General features: G+C 49.4%; 2 protein-coding genes across 3 annotated transcripts in view; one reads left to right on the top strand and one right to left on the bottom strand.

The window, feature by feature from the left end:
• RAB24 (RAB24, member RAS oncogene family) overlaps positions 1–3,846 on the bottom strand; it is a 44,028-nt gene extending 40,182 nt beyond the window's left edge. The window contains exon 1 of the mRNA XM_073651188.1: positions 3,452–3,846. Coding sequence (XP_073507289.1) covers positions 3,452–3,568 — 117 coding nt within the window. The 5' untranslated portion in view covers positions 3,569–3,846. The remainder of the gene's footprint in view (positions 1–3,451) is intronic.
• Positions 3,847–3,855: 9 nt separating this feature from the next.
• Positions 3,856–13,104, top strand: PRELID1 (PRELI domain containing 1). 2 transcript variants are annotated; one of them, XM_073651185.1, is made up of 6 exons: positions 3,856–4,014; positions 8,333–8,557; positions 8,869–9,094; positions 9,172–9,285; positions 12,171–12,249; positions 12,765–13,104. In XM_073651185.1, the coding sequence occupies exons 2-6, from the start codon at positions 8,466–8,468 to the stop codon at positions 12,902–12,904; spliced, it is 651 nt and encodes a 216-aa protein (XP_073507286.1). In that variant the 5' UTR covers positions 3,856–4,014; positions 8,333–8,465; the 3' UTR covers positions 12,905–13,104. The 2 variants fall into 2 exon arrangements, with proteins under 2 accessions (XP_073507286.1, XP_073507287.1); XM_073651186.1 differs by having other exon boundaries at positions 3,878–4,037.
• The last annotated feature ends 1,458 nt before the right edge of the window (positions 13,105–14,562 follow it).

Here is a 14,562-nt window from a genome sequence, read left to right as displayed (position 1 = left end):
CGCAAGACTGCATCTGTACTTGCGTAATTGGCGCGTTCTAATGTGCGGATGGTACCCAGGTCTGGAGAAGAGGAGACTCTCATCCACACCCAGGTACCATAGAATCTGTAAAAAAAAAAAAAGAATTTAAAATAAAAAATAAAGTTTATACTCACCTTCCGGTGTCCTCCCAGTGTTTTGTCCACGCCGTCCGGTCTCTTGCAATGCTTGCGCTGTTGTGAAGGACCTGCCATGACGTCACTGAGTCATGTGACCCATCACATGACTCAATGACGTTACCGCAGGTTCTTCACAACAGTGCGAGCATTGCAAGAGACCGGAAGCAGCAGAGATGACACCGGGAAGACATCGGACGGTGAGTATAATCTTTTTTTTTTTTAACTATTACTTGGTCACACTATATAAATCCATGCCGGTTGCATGGATTTATATTGTGTGACCAACTTGTTAAGCACTTTTCCAAGTGATGCTCAAAATCGCTTGGAAAACTGCTTGAAAAAAACGCATGCGAAAACGAATGTAAAAACGCTTCTCTCTGGCAGAAAAAACGCATGTAAATCTGCATGTGTTTTTTTCTGCCAGAGAGAGGCAAAAACGCTCTGCATCAAATCTGCTACGTGGGCACATAGCCTAACTGCTAAAGATTTAAGAATCAGGCTATGTGCCCACGTTGCGGAAATGAAGCAGAAAATTTCTGCTTAATTTCTGCATGTCCTTTCCTGGAAAAACGCATGCGGAATTGGCTTGCATTTTTTATTGCATTGGAAAGGCAAAATTAAATGGCATGCTGCGGATTTTTGTGCGCATCAAAAACGCTGCGGAAAAATCCGCAGCATGGGCATAGAACTTGCGGATTCTCATTGGGGACCATGGGGTGCAGATTAACAAGCGTTTTACAAGCATTTCCGCTGCGGAAATTCCGCATCAAATACGCTTGTAAAACGCTACGTGCGCACATACCCTCAAAGTGAAGCGACCAGGAACCCATTATCCTCCAGTGCTGGCATATTCCTGATCTGCAACCTCCCTGGAGGCCCTGAAGGACAAGGTGTTCAGTGCTCAGAGACATGGACAAGATAAGGGAGGCTGAAACCCGACCACCACTCAACAAGACACAGAAGTTGAAACGTCAAGTCTGGGCCAAGAAATATCTGGTGACAGATTTATCAAAGGTTTTATAGACTGATGAGATAACTCATGAGTGACTCGTGATGGACCAGATGGATGAGCTCGTGGCTAGATCAGTAACGGTCACAGACCTCCACTTCAACTAAGATGCCAGCAAGGTGGAGGTGGGGTATTTTCCGGGTTGAAGATGGACTCAAAATCAACTCTCGTACCTACTGCCAGTTTTTAGAAGACACTTTCGAATAAGTCTGCACCTTTCATGAAAACCATGGGTTTTATGCAGGACAATGCTCCATCAGATCATCCAAGTCTCCACTGCTTGGCTGCCAATAATAGCCATAAAGATAAAAGAATAATGACATAGCCCCTTCCTTACCTGACCTAAACCCTATTAAAGGGAATGTTTCACCCCCCTGGGCGATATCAAACCTCTACTATGGGCATACAGGTGATAGAGAAGTGAATCTATACTTACCTGTATGGCCCACAGCAGAGGTCTGCTAGCAGAGAAATGTGGTTTTATAAAATCTGTCTTCATATGCTTGGCACCCCCAGACGCCAAGAAATCCCCGCCTATATGATGAGTAAGCCCAGAAATCCCCGCCTCTCTGATTAGTAAGCCCAGAAATCCCCGCCTATCTGACTAGTAAGCCCAGAAATCCCCTCCTATCTGACTAGTAAGCCCAGAAATCCCTGCCTATCTGATGAGTAAGCCCAGAAATCCCCGCCTCTCTGATGAGTAAGCCCAGAAATCCCTGCCTATGTGATTAGTAAGCCCAGAAATCCCCGCCTATGTGATTAGTAAGCCCAGAAATCCCCGCCTATGTGATTAGTAAGCCCAGAAATCCCCGCCTATGTGATTAGTAAGCCCAGAAATCCCCGCCTCTCTGATTAGTAAGCCCAGAAATCCCCGCCTATGTGATTAGTAAGCCCAGAAATCCCCGCCTATCTGACTAGTAAGCCCAGAAATCCCCGCCTATCTGACTAGTAAGCCCAGAAATCCCCGCCTCTCTGACTAGTAAGCCCAGAAATCCCCGCCTCTCTGACTAGTAAGCCCAGAAATCCCCGCCTCTCTGATTAGTAAGCCCAGAAATCCCCGCCTCTCTGACTAGTAAGCCCAGAAATCCCCGCCTCTCTGATTAGTAAGCCCAGAAATCCCCGCCTCTCTGACTAGTAAGCCCAGAAATCCCCGCCTCTCTGATTAGTAAGCCCAGAAATCCCCGCCTATCTGACTAGTAAGCCCAGAAATCCCCGCCTCTCTGACTAGTAAGCCCAGAAATCCCCGCCTCTCTGACTAGTAAGCCCAGAAATCCCCGCCTCTCTGACTAGTAAGCCCAGAAATCCCCGCCTCTCTGACTAGTAAGCCCAGAAATCCCCGCCTCTCTGACTAGTAAGCCCAGAAATCCCCGCCTCTCTGACTAGTAAGCCCAGAAATCCCCGCCTCTCTGATTAGTAAGCTCAGAAATCCCCGCCTCTCTGACTAGTAAGCCCAGAAATCCCCGCCTCTCTGATTAGTAAGCCCAGAAATCCCCACCTCTCTGATTAGTAAGCCCAGAAATCCCCACCTATCTGACTAGTAAGCCCAGAAATCCCCGCCTCTCTGACTAGTAAGCCCAGAAATCCCCGCCTCTCTGATTAGTAAGCCCAGAAATCCCCGCCTCTCTGATTAGTAAGCCCAGAAATCCCCGCCTCTCTGATTAGTAAGCCCAGAAATCCCCACCTCTCTGATTAGTAAGCCCAGAAATCCCCACCTCTCTGATTAGTAAGCCCAGAAATCCCCACCTCTCTGACTAGTAAGCCCAGAAATCCCCGCCTCTCTGATTATTTAGCATTATGACTGTTATTAAAAAGAAGGGCAGCTAGATTGGGCACTACTATTTTGCTTGAAATGTCATAAATGTATTTTGTACATTTTGAGTTGTTTTGCTATTATTCTCACTGCAACAGATGAAAATAAACAATTGAGATGGGAAAATGTCATTTAGTTGCATAATAATTCTGCCCATAGGAGAATATCTAAGAAAGACAAAACCTGACTTTTCCTTTCTGTTCAGGCTTAGTGACCTTTTGGATTGCCCAGCAGCACCATAGTTGTTAATGTTATTATTAATCAAAAATACAAACTGCCTGATAATTCTGCACCCTGTATATAAGGAAGGGTGGGCAAGTGCGGGGTCAGGACATTGAGGGAAGGGTGGGTAGGTGCAGTGGGTAAGTGACAGCTTCAGGCAGGATGCGTGTGCTATGGGGCAGTGGCACTGAGCTGCTGCTATGCCCCCGGGCACAGGCACCAGTGGTGGCACCCGGAGCGCAGGACACTTACGTTCTGGTAGGGTCCTTGCAGGAAGCGGTGATGGACGTATCTCTCCACCAGGCTGGTCTTCCCCACTGACTCCTTCCCCAGCATCACCACCTTGGCATCAATCCGCTGGCCGCTCATGTTGTGTGACGGGAGCCCGCGGCGGTCATCTGCCAGCCAGCAGTCACTAGTCAGGGCCGGGCATCCAGGAGCGCTCCGGAATGGGGATGGCAGCCTGCAGGCGTAGTCAGAGCGCCGCAGCGTCCTCCAGGGTGCGGGCCGGGCACTACAACCGCTCTGTGCACTGCGCCGGAACCTATGACATGTTGTCTGTTGTTCCCAACGGGCCCTTGCCTGTCACTCAGCCACAACAGCCCCGCCTCCTGACTGAGCCACGCCCACCGCCTCACTGCTCCACCGCCCACTCCCGGCGAGTCTCCGCCCATTAACCTTGTTTCCGGAGTTACCGTACGTGACGCCAGAACCTGCTGCACGTGACGTGTGAACTTTCCCTTACTGCCGGAAGCTCGCGCGTACTGCGGCTCCCTCATGGCGACCGATAGGAGCTGAGTCCTCGCATGGGGCGGGTGAGAGAGGGCGCGGGGGCAAGGTATAGCGAGGGGTGGTGAGGAGACGGGCAGATAACGCGTCCACAACGTGCGCATCTCTAGTCAGTGCCCTCTACGGCGTGACCCGGTGCTGCCCGAGCCCTGCCCTTCACCCCCTCCATGTCTCATAGCAGAGAGAGCCTCTGATTATACATCTACCATCTATATATGTAGTGGCTGATAACAGGGAGTAGTAGCAGCCTGCAGTTATCTGGACATGGAGGTCATATAAAAGGGGGTTTTCAAGAAGATCCCCCCCAATCATAACCTAAGCAGGAGATGAGAGCTGCAGCATAAGCCTATGTTCACACAGAGGATTTTCAGGGGGGCTTTGGTGCGGGTCCTCTCCAAAATTCTCCTCAAAAACCTTTCCAATTTTGTTTCCTGAAGTGATTTCAAAAACTTTTGAAAACTTGTGGTTTTTGAATTCCAAAAAAAACTTCTATGTGACCCGCACACTGTGTACGTACCCTTAGTTGTGTAACGTCGGGGCAGTGCGCACATCTGGCCCCCACACTGTGTACGTACCCTTAGTTGTGTAACGTCGGGGCAGTGCGCACATCTGGCCCGCACACTGTGTACGTACCCTTAGTTGTGTAACGTCGGGGCAGTGCGCACATCTGGCCCGCACACTGTGTACGTACCCTTAGTTGTGTAACGTCGGGGCAGTGCGCACATCTGGCCCCCACACTGTGTACGTACCCTTAGTTGTGTAACGTCGGGGCAGTGCGCACATCTGGCCCGCACACTGTGTACGTACCCTTAGTTGTGTAACGTCGGGGCAGTGCGCACATCTGGCCCCCACACTGTGTACGTACCCTTAGTTGTGTAACGTCGGGGCAGTGCGCACATCTGGCCCGCACACTGTGTACGTACCCTTAGTTGTGTAACGTCGGGGCAGTGCGCACATCTGGCCCCCACACTGTGTACGTACCCTTAGTTGTGTAACGTCGGGGCAGTGCGCACATCTGGCCCCCACACTGTGTACGTACCCTTAGTTGTGTAACGTCGGGGCAGTGCGCACATCTGGCCCGCACACTGTGTACGTACCCTTAGTTGTGTAACGTCGGGGCAGTGCGCACATCTGGCCCCCACACTGTGTACGTACCCTTAGTTGTGTAACGTCGGGGCAGTGCGCACATCTGGCCCCCACACTGTGTACGTACCCTTAGTTGTGTAACGTCGGGGCAGTGCGCACATCTGGCCCGCACACTGTGTACGTACCCTTAGTTGTGTAACGTCGGGGCAGTGCGTACATCTGGCCCGCACACTGTGTACGTACCCTTAGTTGTGTAACGTCGGGGCAGTGCGCACATCTGGCCCGCACACTGTGTACGTACCCTTAGTTGTGTAACGTCGGGGCTGTGCGCACATCTGGCCCGCACACTGTGTACGTACCCTTAGTTGTGTAACGTCGGGGCAGTGCGCACATCTGGCCCGCACACTGTGTACGTACCCTTAGTTGTGTAACGTCGGGGCAGTGCGCACATCTGGCCCCCACACTGTGTACGTACCCTTAGTTGTGTAACGTCGGGGCAGTGCGCACATCTGGCCCGCACACTGTGTACGTACCCTTAGTTGTGTAACGTCGGGGCAGTGCGCACATCTGGCCCCCACACTGTGTACGTACCCTTAGTTGTGTAACGTCGGGGCAGTGCGCACATCTGGCCCCCACACGGTGTACGTACCCTTAGTTGTGTAACGTCGGGGCAGTGCGCACATCTGGCCCCCACACTGTGTACGTACCCTTAGTTGTGTAACGTCGGGGCAGTGCGCACATCTGGCCCCCACACTGTGTACGTACCCTTAGTTGTGTAACGTCGGGGCAGTGCGCACATCTGGCCCCCACACTGTGTACGTACCCTTAGTTGTGTAACGTCGGGGCAGTGCGCACATCTGGCCCCCACACTGTGTACGTACCCTTAGTTGTGTAACGTCGGGGCAGTGCGCACATCTGGCCCGCACACTGTGTACGTACCCTTAGTTGTGTAACGTCGGGGCAGTTTGCACATCTGGCCCGCACACTGTGTACGTACCCTTAGTTGTGTAACGTCGGGGCAGTGCGCACATCTGGCCCGCACACTGTGTACGTACCCTTAGTTGTGTAACGTCGGGGCTGTGCGCACATCTGGCCCGCACACTGTGTACGTACCCTTAGTTGTGTAACGTCGGGGCAGTGCGCACATCTGGCCCGCACACTGTGTACGTACCCTTAGTTGTGTAACGTCGGGGCAGTGCGCACATCTGGCCCCCACACTGTGTACGTACCCTTAGTTGTGTAACGTCGGGGCAGTGCGCACATCTGGCCCCCACACTGTGTACGTACCCTTAGTTGTGTAACGTCGGGGCAGTGCGCACATCTGGCCCCCACACTGTGTACGTACCCTTAGTTGTGTAACGTCGGGGCAGTGCGCACATCTGGCCCCCACACTGTGTACGTACCCTTAGTTGTGTAACGTCGGGGCAGTGCGCACATCTGGCCCGCACACTGTGTACGTACCCTTAGTTGTGTAACGTCGGGGCAGTGCGCACATCTGGCCCGCACACTGTGTACGTACCCTTAGTTGTGTAACGTCGGGGCAGTGCGCACATCTGGCCCGCACACTGTACGTACCCTTAGTTGTGTAACGTCGGGGCTGTGCGCACATCTGGCCCGCACACTGTGTACGTACCCTTAGTTGTGTAACGTCGGGGCAGTGCGCACATCTGGCCCGCACACTGTGTACGTACCCTTAGTTGTGTAACGTCGGGGCAGTGCGCACATCTGGCCCGCACACTGTGTACGTACCCTTAGTTGTGTAACGTCGGGGCAGTGCGCACATCTGGCCCGCACACTGTGTACGTACCCTTAGTTGTGTAACGTCGGGGCAGTGCGCACATCTGGCCCGCACACTGTGTACGTACCCTTAGTTGTGTAACGTCGGGGCAGTGCGCACATCTGGCCCGCACACTGTGTACGTACCCTTAGTTGTGTAACGTCGGGGCAGTGCGCACATCTGGCCCGCACACTGTGTACGTACCCTTAGTTGTGTAACGTCGGGGCAGTGCGCACATCTGGCCCGCACACTGTGTACGTACCCTTAGTTGTGTAACGGGGCAGTGCGCACATCTGGCCCCCACACTGTGTACGTACCCTTAGTTGTGTAACGTCGGGGCAGTGCGCACATCTGGCCCGCACACTGTGTACGTACCCTTAGTTGTGTAACGTCGGGGCAGTGCGCACATCTGGCCCGCACACTGTGTACGTACCCTTAGTTGTGTAACGTCGGGGCAGTGCGCACATCTGGCCCCCACACTGTGTACGTACCCTTAGTTGTGTAACGTCGGGGCAGTGCGCACATCTGGCCCCCACACTGTGTACGTACCCTTAGTTGTGTAACGTCGGGGCAGTGCGCACATCTGGCCCCCACACTGTGTACGTACCCTTAGTTGTGTAACGTCGGGGCAGTGCGCACATCTGGCCCCCACACTGTGTACGTACCCTTAGTTGTGTAACGTCGGGGCAGTGCGCACATCTGGCCCGCACACTGTGTACGTACCCTTAGTTGTGTAACGGGGCAGTGCGCACATCTGGCCCGCACACTGTGTACGTACCCTTAGTTGTGTAACGTCGGGGCAGTGCGCACATCTGGCCCCCACACTGTGTACGTACCCTTAGTTGTGTAACGTCGGGGCAGTGCGCACATCTGGCCCGCACACTGTGTACGTACCCTTAGTTGTGTAACGTCGGGGCTGTGCGCACATCTGGCCCGCACACTGTGTACGTACCCTTAGTTGTGTAACGTCGGGGCAGTGCGCACATCTGGCCCGCACACTGTGTACGTACCCTTAGTTGTGTAACGTCGGGGCATTGCGCACAACTGGCCCCCACACTGTGTACGTACCCTTAGTTGTGTAACGTCGGGGCAGTGCGCACATCTGGCCCCCACACTGTGTACGTACCCTTAGTTGTGTAACGGGGCAGTGCGCACATCTGGCCCGCACACTGTGTACGTACCCTTAGTTGTGTAACGTCGGGGCAGTGCGCACATCTGGCCCGCACACTGTGTACGTACCCTTAGTTGTGTAACGTTGGGGCTGTGCACACATGTGGCCCTGCTATTATACTCCACTGACACTTCCCTAGGCCTCACTAGTGTGACGGGCCAAGTAGAGGCCAGAGGAGGGGGCGCAGAAGGGGTGGTCCTCTGCAGGACAGTCCCACAGTAGTCCTTTCTGCCTTCTTCGTACGACCCATGGATCGCCAAGCGTTCCCGCTGCTGGAGCCTAATTCTTCTCCTGTTTGTTTTGTGCTCAGTCCCGTTATTAGGACGCACGCCAGCGTCACACTGGACTCGGCCGGTTTCTTTAGGTGACCTCCCCTCATCACTGCCACCCTCTGATGGTTTCCTGAGCCCGTCGTGCTTGGTGCAGTGATCCTCCTGGGAACAATGGTGAAGTATTTTCTAGGCTTGAATGAGCTGAGGAGCTCGTGGGACCAAGTGTTCAGCGCTTTTTGGCAGCGTTATCCAAACCCCTACAGGTAAGACTGGACTTCTGGGAGGAAATGTTTGTGTACCAACACCAGTAAAACAAGTCACCACCGCTGACTAATGGAAGCTGCAGGGATACTCCTGGGGTGTCTGCTGTGTCATGGCCATGAAAAGTGATAGCTGTGAGCCACATATAATCCTGTGGATGCAAATTATTAGTCAGTATAAATGAAATACCACTTATATTGAAGTTGTGAGCTAAAAACTAGTGCCACGTCCAGTTGACGCCTGCTGACTTCCCATGTGATTTACTGGAATACATAAAATATTTGATTAGGTCAATTTTCTTCTGGTTTTACAGCAAACATGTCCTGACCGAAGACATTCTGTACCGCGAGGTAACCACTGACCACAAGCTACTGACCAGGAGACTGTTAACCAAGACCAACCGCCTGCCAAGGTGGGCAGAGCGATTCTTCCCTGCCAACGTGGCCCATGCTGTGTACGTCTTAGAAGACTCCATAATCGATGTCCACAAGAAAACCTTGACCACGTACACGTGGAACATAAACCACAGCACTGTCATGGTAGGAGACCCAATGTGGAAGAATAGTTTTGAAAGTTTATTATGTATATTATTAGTTATTTATCGCTTTCCTTGCAGTCTGTGGAGGAACGCTGTGTATACTGTGAAAATTCAGGAAACAAAAATTGGACCGAGGTTAGAAGAGAGGCTTGGGTGTCCTCCAGGGTGTTTGGGTTCAGCAGACCAATACAGGTGAGATGAGCACGAGTACCATGACTAAGGCTGGAGACGCATAGGCCTGTTGTGTTTACTTTTTACAATGTTTTCACTGCTGGGATTTTAATGGATACTGAAAAATATAGAAGAATGTACTGTTTTTTTAATCCCTGTTGTTGGACGCTGGGGTTTTTGTTTTGATGAGCAGGATGGTGCCTTTAATGTGATGAATGTAGACTGTGGTTCTGGTCCTGCAGGGATATTTTGATCAGCTGAATTAATCTGCCATGTGAAACCAACCAGTGCTTGAGGTGACGAGAATTAACAAAGGTCATTGTCAGATATGGGAGAATCTCAGGACTTGTGTCCATCAGCCATGTCTGTAATCAGTGGCCGCTGTATGGAAGGCCTGCAAATCCTCTTACCTCCTGGCATTTTTTTGATTAGCCAGGCTGGCACAACATGGTGTGTTATTGATGTCGTAATAGCCCAGGTAATCAAAAGAGCCAGGAATGCACAGAAGGAGATTTGCAGGCCTTCCATACAGTGGCCACAGATTACTGACCTGGTGGATGGATGGAGTCCTGTGAATCGATTCCCTCATCACTAGCCATCACCTATATCAATGTGATGTGCAATCTAACAAAAGCTCCTCTATTTTAAATATTCTCATAGAATTATGTCACTTCAGCTTTAGGTGGTTATAACCTTAGTGAGTGATGGCATTTTTCTAGGATATGCCATCATTTAAATGGGTTGTCTCATCTTGGGCAGGAGCGCACCGCTTCCCAGCCTCCTGGAGGACGGGGGAAGTTTGCACTAGCTTGACAACTCAGGCCACCTGACTGAACCATGTGCAAGCTGATGCTTTAATTATTAAAGGTAGATAGAGGGTGATGGAAAGGAGTATTACCTCTGGAACTGCCGCTGATCCTAACAATGAAGGGACCATAGTGCTGTGATCCCTTCAGTTTTTCCCTCCAGCTCTTCTGTCCTCCTAGCCGTGCACAGCACTGGAGCCGGCCCTATTCCCTTGAATGGTGCAGTGCTGCAGCCGGTGGTTGTGAGCGCCCCTTTAAAGGGAGAACAAACGCTGTGGCATGTTCAATCTTATTGACCCATGGGACGAAGCCCCACTAATCCATCCCAAGTGATGGAATATACAGGTGATCTGCATGATTTATGGCAATACTCTAATGTTGGGAAAGCCCTTCACAGCCCGGGGTTACTTTTAATTACTTGAAAGATTGACTTTATCTCTGTCATTTGGTTAACAAGAGTCAGATAGGCATCTGGAACTCACTGGATGGTCAGCTGGTTCTTCCAACATAAGCAGCTGCTTTGACTAACATTAGTCTAATGCAGGGGTGGGCAATGAATTTTCCTGAGGGGCCAAATGAGACTGTGACCAATGCGTTGAAATTAATTCTGTTTAATATTAGCATTAATATATTTTATATTACTATTAATTTTATTGTGATTGAGCAGATCAAAACCCTTTACTTTATTAGTTGTTTTAAAGTTTATAAAAAGCATCATTAAATCATATTGCTCTTGTTAATCAGCCCTTTTATTATGATCAGCAGCTCCCCCAAAAACAGTATGAGGGTCCCATAGCTCTCCACAGTATGATGCCCCTTCAGACTCAAACACAGTATGATGGCCCCAACAGCCCCCCTAAAATATAATACCACACATGGTATGATGGTCCATTTGGTCCCTCACACTGTATGATCACCCCCCCACCACCACCACAATATGATGACTCTCATATCTTCCCACACAGTATGATGGCCCTCGTGGCCTCTCAAAAAGTATGATGCCAGATACAGAACGATGATGCCCATGCAGTATGATCCCTTAAAGCTCCCTATATGCTGACAGTATCATTCCTCAAAAACAGAATTGACTCCCACAGTATGATCCCCAACTCAGTATAATAGCCCTCACAGCCCCCAACAGAGTAACCCCCGCACGGTGGCGCAGTGGTTAGCACTGCAGCATTGCAGTGCTGGGGTCCTGGGTTCAAATCCCACCAAGGACATCTGCAAGGAGTTTGTATGTTCTCCCCGTGTTTGCGTGGGTTTCCTCCGGGTTCTCCGGTTTCCTCCCACACTCCAAAGACATACTGATAGGGAATGTAGATTGTGAGCCCCAGTGGGGACAGCGATGATAATGTATGTAAAGCACTGCGGAATATGTTAGCGCTATATAAAAATAAAGATTATTATTATTATCCCTCAGTCATCCAACACAGAATGATGACCCCCCCCCCCCCAATGCAGAAAGATGGCCCCACATATTCCCCCAAGTGAATGGCAAACGAATACTTCTCCCCTCGCCCCATTTCCCCAGCAGGCGTGATTTACAGTAGTGACCTCATAGCGCCTGCTGCACTGAGACACAGTCACACAGGCTGAATGGTGGAAGACAAAGCAGACAGCTCCCTCCTCCACCATTGCAGATACCTGTGTAAGCAAGATGTAGGTGGGGAAGGCTTCCTTTCCTTTTGCAGTCCCGGTCCATGGGGCTTGATAGGAACAGCCAAAGGTCCAGATTGGGCTTGTGGGCCGTGGTTTGTTCAGGTCTGGTCTAATCGTATGGTCATTTTAACACTAATACATTGCAGCTAGTGGCAGTAATTTTAATATATGGCTTACACAAGGATATATTGGAGTTGAGATATTTGCATGGAGGCCAAAGTCTTGTGCTGTAGGAGTGGTCTGTCTGGTATTCTGCCTATACCTGGTATAATGCCCTCTTAACTGCTGATGCTGGCCGATCTATCCACCCCCATTACACAGTGGAAGTGGTGTGAGGCTGCAGTAGAAGGGACGTTATCATGTAGTACACTTGTATACTACCCTGTAAACCTTCATCTCTTATTAATGGCATTCTCAAGTGTGTGTTCTGTTTTCCAGGAGTTTGGGCTGGCTAGGTTTAAGAGCAACGTGACCAAGGCAATGAAAGGATATGAATATATCTTGGCAAAAATGCAAGGTAAGTGGCATAGGACAAGTTCAGCTCTCATAGCGCCTCTCATTTAATTCTGACCAGTGCCGTTAGCAATGTCTGAGTCACAAGACAGGAAGCGTGACTAGGTCACGTGGAAGGTAATCGTAGCAGAGTAGTGAGCCATGGGCTCCATGCTAATTACATGTCATCATTCCACAGATAATGAGGAAATAGCAGTAGCAGCTGGACTGGTAAAACAAAGAATGTTTCCATGCAGGTTCTAGAATAATACAGTAGATATAAAGTCTACGTATGTTTTAGGCAGGTCTGAACACTGGAGTAAAGACAAAGAGGTGACACCCATGTAAGGTGGTAATTTACTTGGTAACTGTGTAGTTGCCCACTGTGTTGTACTGATTACCTGTGTAGCATCCTGCGGGTACACTTGTAGCTTGCTGTAGTTCCTGATGGTGATATTCCCACTTTTGATACTAGGTAAAAATGTAACCCTGGAAAGCTAAACAACAAGCTAATCATGTTTTTTTATTTTTTTTCCCCAGGCGATTTGCCAACCAGAACATTGGTAGAAACTGCAAAGGAGGCAACAGAAAAAGCAAAAGAAACCGCCCTTGCCGCAAAGGAGAGAGCCAAAGACTTGGCCAATAAGGCAGCTACTAGTAAGAAGCAGCAGTTTGTGTGACGGTCCTCCATCTGAGATCACCGCACTGGGGACTGGCGGTGCTGCTGGGTTCTTCTGAACCAAACGGAACTCTTTCTAGATTTCAATCAACTCGCATTAAAAGTGAAGAAGAAATCTTGAATGTTTAAAACAAGCAATGAAATGTCAGACAATTACTCTTTTCTAAGATTTAACTTATGATTAAACAATGCTCTCAATAAGCATACAAGTGTCTTCCTTCTGCCTGAGATAGGAAAAGTGCCTGTTTGTAATAAAATTCTACATTTACTGTAAAAAAAAAAAAAACAACCCCTGTAATTTACAGAAAATCCAAAATGTAGAGGGATCACATACAGTGAATAAGAAGGGGAAAAGCTCAGTTTCAAAACTCGTAAACTGTATATTTATAGGTGAAAACTTGTGTGATCCATATGGTTGTCCACTCACAACACTTAACCTGAGCAAGAAACCGGGTCATCTGTGGAGGTAATGTCCAGAACTGGCTCATAATGGAGGGTGCTGACCTGGGGAGCGGTTGATGACAGGGGTTGTCTTCATATGATCTCTTCCATTGCTCTGTAGTGCAGTAGTAGAGGGGCACTCAAGTGTGCAGCATTGGTTCATTGAACCATTAAGGCTCTATTTGCACTTTGCTTTTGATCAGTTTTATAAAAGCAAAACCAGCAGTGGAAGGAAATAAGTATATAACACTGATCACTATGTATGAGGCTTGCGTATCGATAGTTTTAGGTGAGCAGGGATAGAAAATACTGAAGGGCATCAACAGCCTTTGTGATAAATAAACGTTTCCACCCACCAACACTTTATACTAGAGATGAGCAAATTAATTTGCGGGATCCTTGCGAATCACCTACTCCCTTTTGGCATTCACAATGCTTTTCGATTTGTAGGTTCAATGCAAAGCCATCATGGCGGCATGAGATAGGGGGTGGCTACAGACTGCTGCCGTATCGGTTGGACCATGGTCCTGTGAATTAATTTACTCATCTGTGCTAAATATGCATGGCGGGATTTGAACCCAGGACCCCCAGTGCTAACCACTGAGCCACCATGCTGGCCAGCAGCTATCTGTCAATATACACATTAACCTGCTAATCAGTGGTGTGGCTAGGGTTATATTATATACAGTGCATTGTGAAAGTATTTGGTCCCCTTGAACTTTTCTACCTTTTGCCACATTTCTGGCTTCAAACAAAGATATAAAATTCAAATTTTTGGGGGAAGAATCAACAAGTGGGACACAATCGTGAAGTGGAACAAAATTTATTGGATGTTTTAAACTTTAACAAATTAAAAACTGAAAAGTGGGGCGTGCAATATTATTCGGCCCCTTTACTTTCAGTGCAGCAAACTCAGAAGTTCAGTGAGGATCTTTGAATGATCCAATGTTGTCCTAAATGACTGGTAATGATAAATAGAATCCACCTGTGTGTAATCAAGTCTCCGTATAAATGCACCTGCTCTGTGATAGTCTCAGGGTTCTGTTTCAAGTGCAGAGAGCATCATGAAGACCAAGGAACACACCAGGCAGGTCCGATATAGTGTTGTGGCGAAGTTTAAAGCCGGATTTGGATACAAAAAGATTTCCCAAGTTTTTAACCTCTCAATGAGCACTGTACAAGCGATCATATTGAAATGGAAGGATTATCAGACCACTG

The sequence above is a fragment of the Phyllobates terribilis genome, unplaced genomic scaffold (genome assembly GCF_046119375.1).
Source record: "Phyllobates terribilis strain yellow unplaced genomic scaffold, ASM4611937v1 Scaffold_11__3_contigs__length_659146591, whole genome shotgun sequence".
Taxonomy (NCBI): domain Eukaryota; kingdom Metazoa; phylum Chordata; class Amphibia; order Anura; family Dendrobatidae; genus Phyllobates; species Phyllobates terribilis.
Note: the sequence above shows the minus strand (reverse complement) of the source record. Positions and strands in the feature narration are given on the sequence as shown.

What these genes read in the sequence shown, in the direction of transcription:
- PRELID1 (XM_073651185.1), top strand. Translation starts at nt 8,466, where the DNA reads ATGGTGAAGTATTTTCTAGGCTTGAATGAGCTGAGGAGCTCGTGGGAC. An exon ending in GGTTCAGCAGACCAATACAG is followed by an intron (nt 9,286 to 12,170) that starts GTGAGATGAGCA and finishes TCTGTTTTCCAG; the next exon opens with GAGTTTGGGCTGGCTAGGTT. An exon ending in TATCTTGGCAAAAATGCAAG is followed by an intron (nt 12,250 to 12,764) that starts GTAAGTGGCATA and finishes TTTTTTCCCCAG; the next exon opens with GCGATTTGCCAACCAGAACA.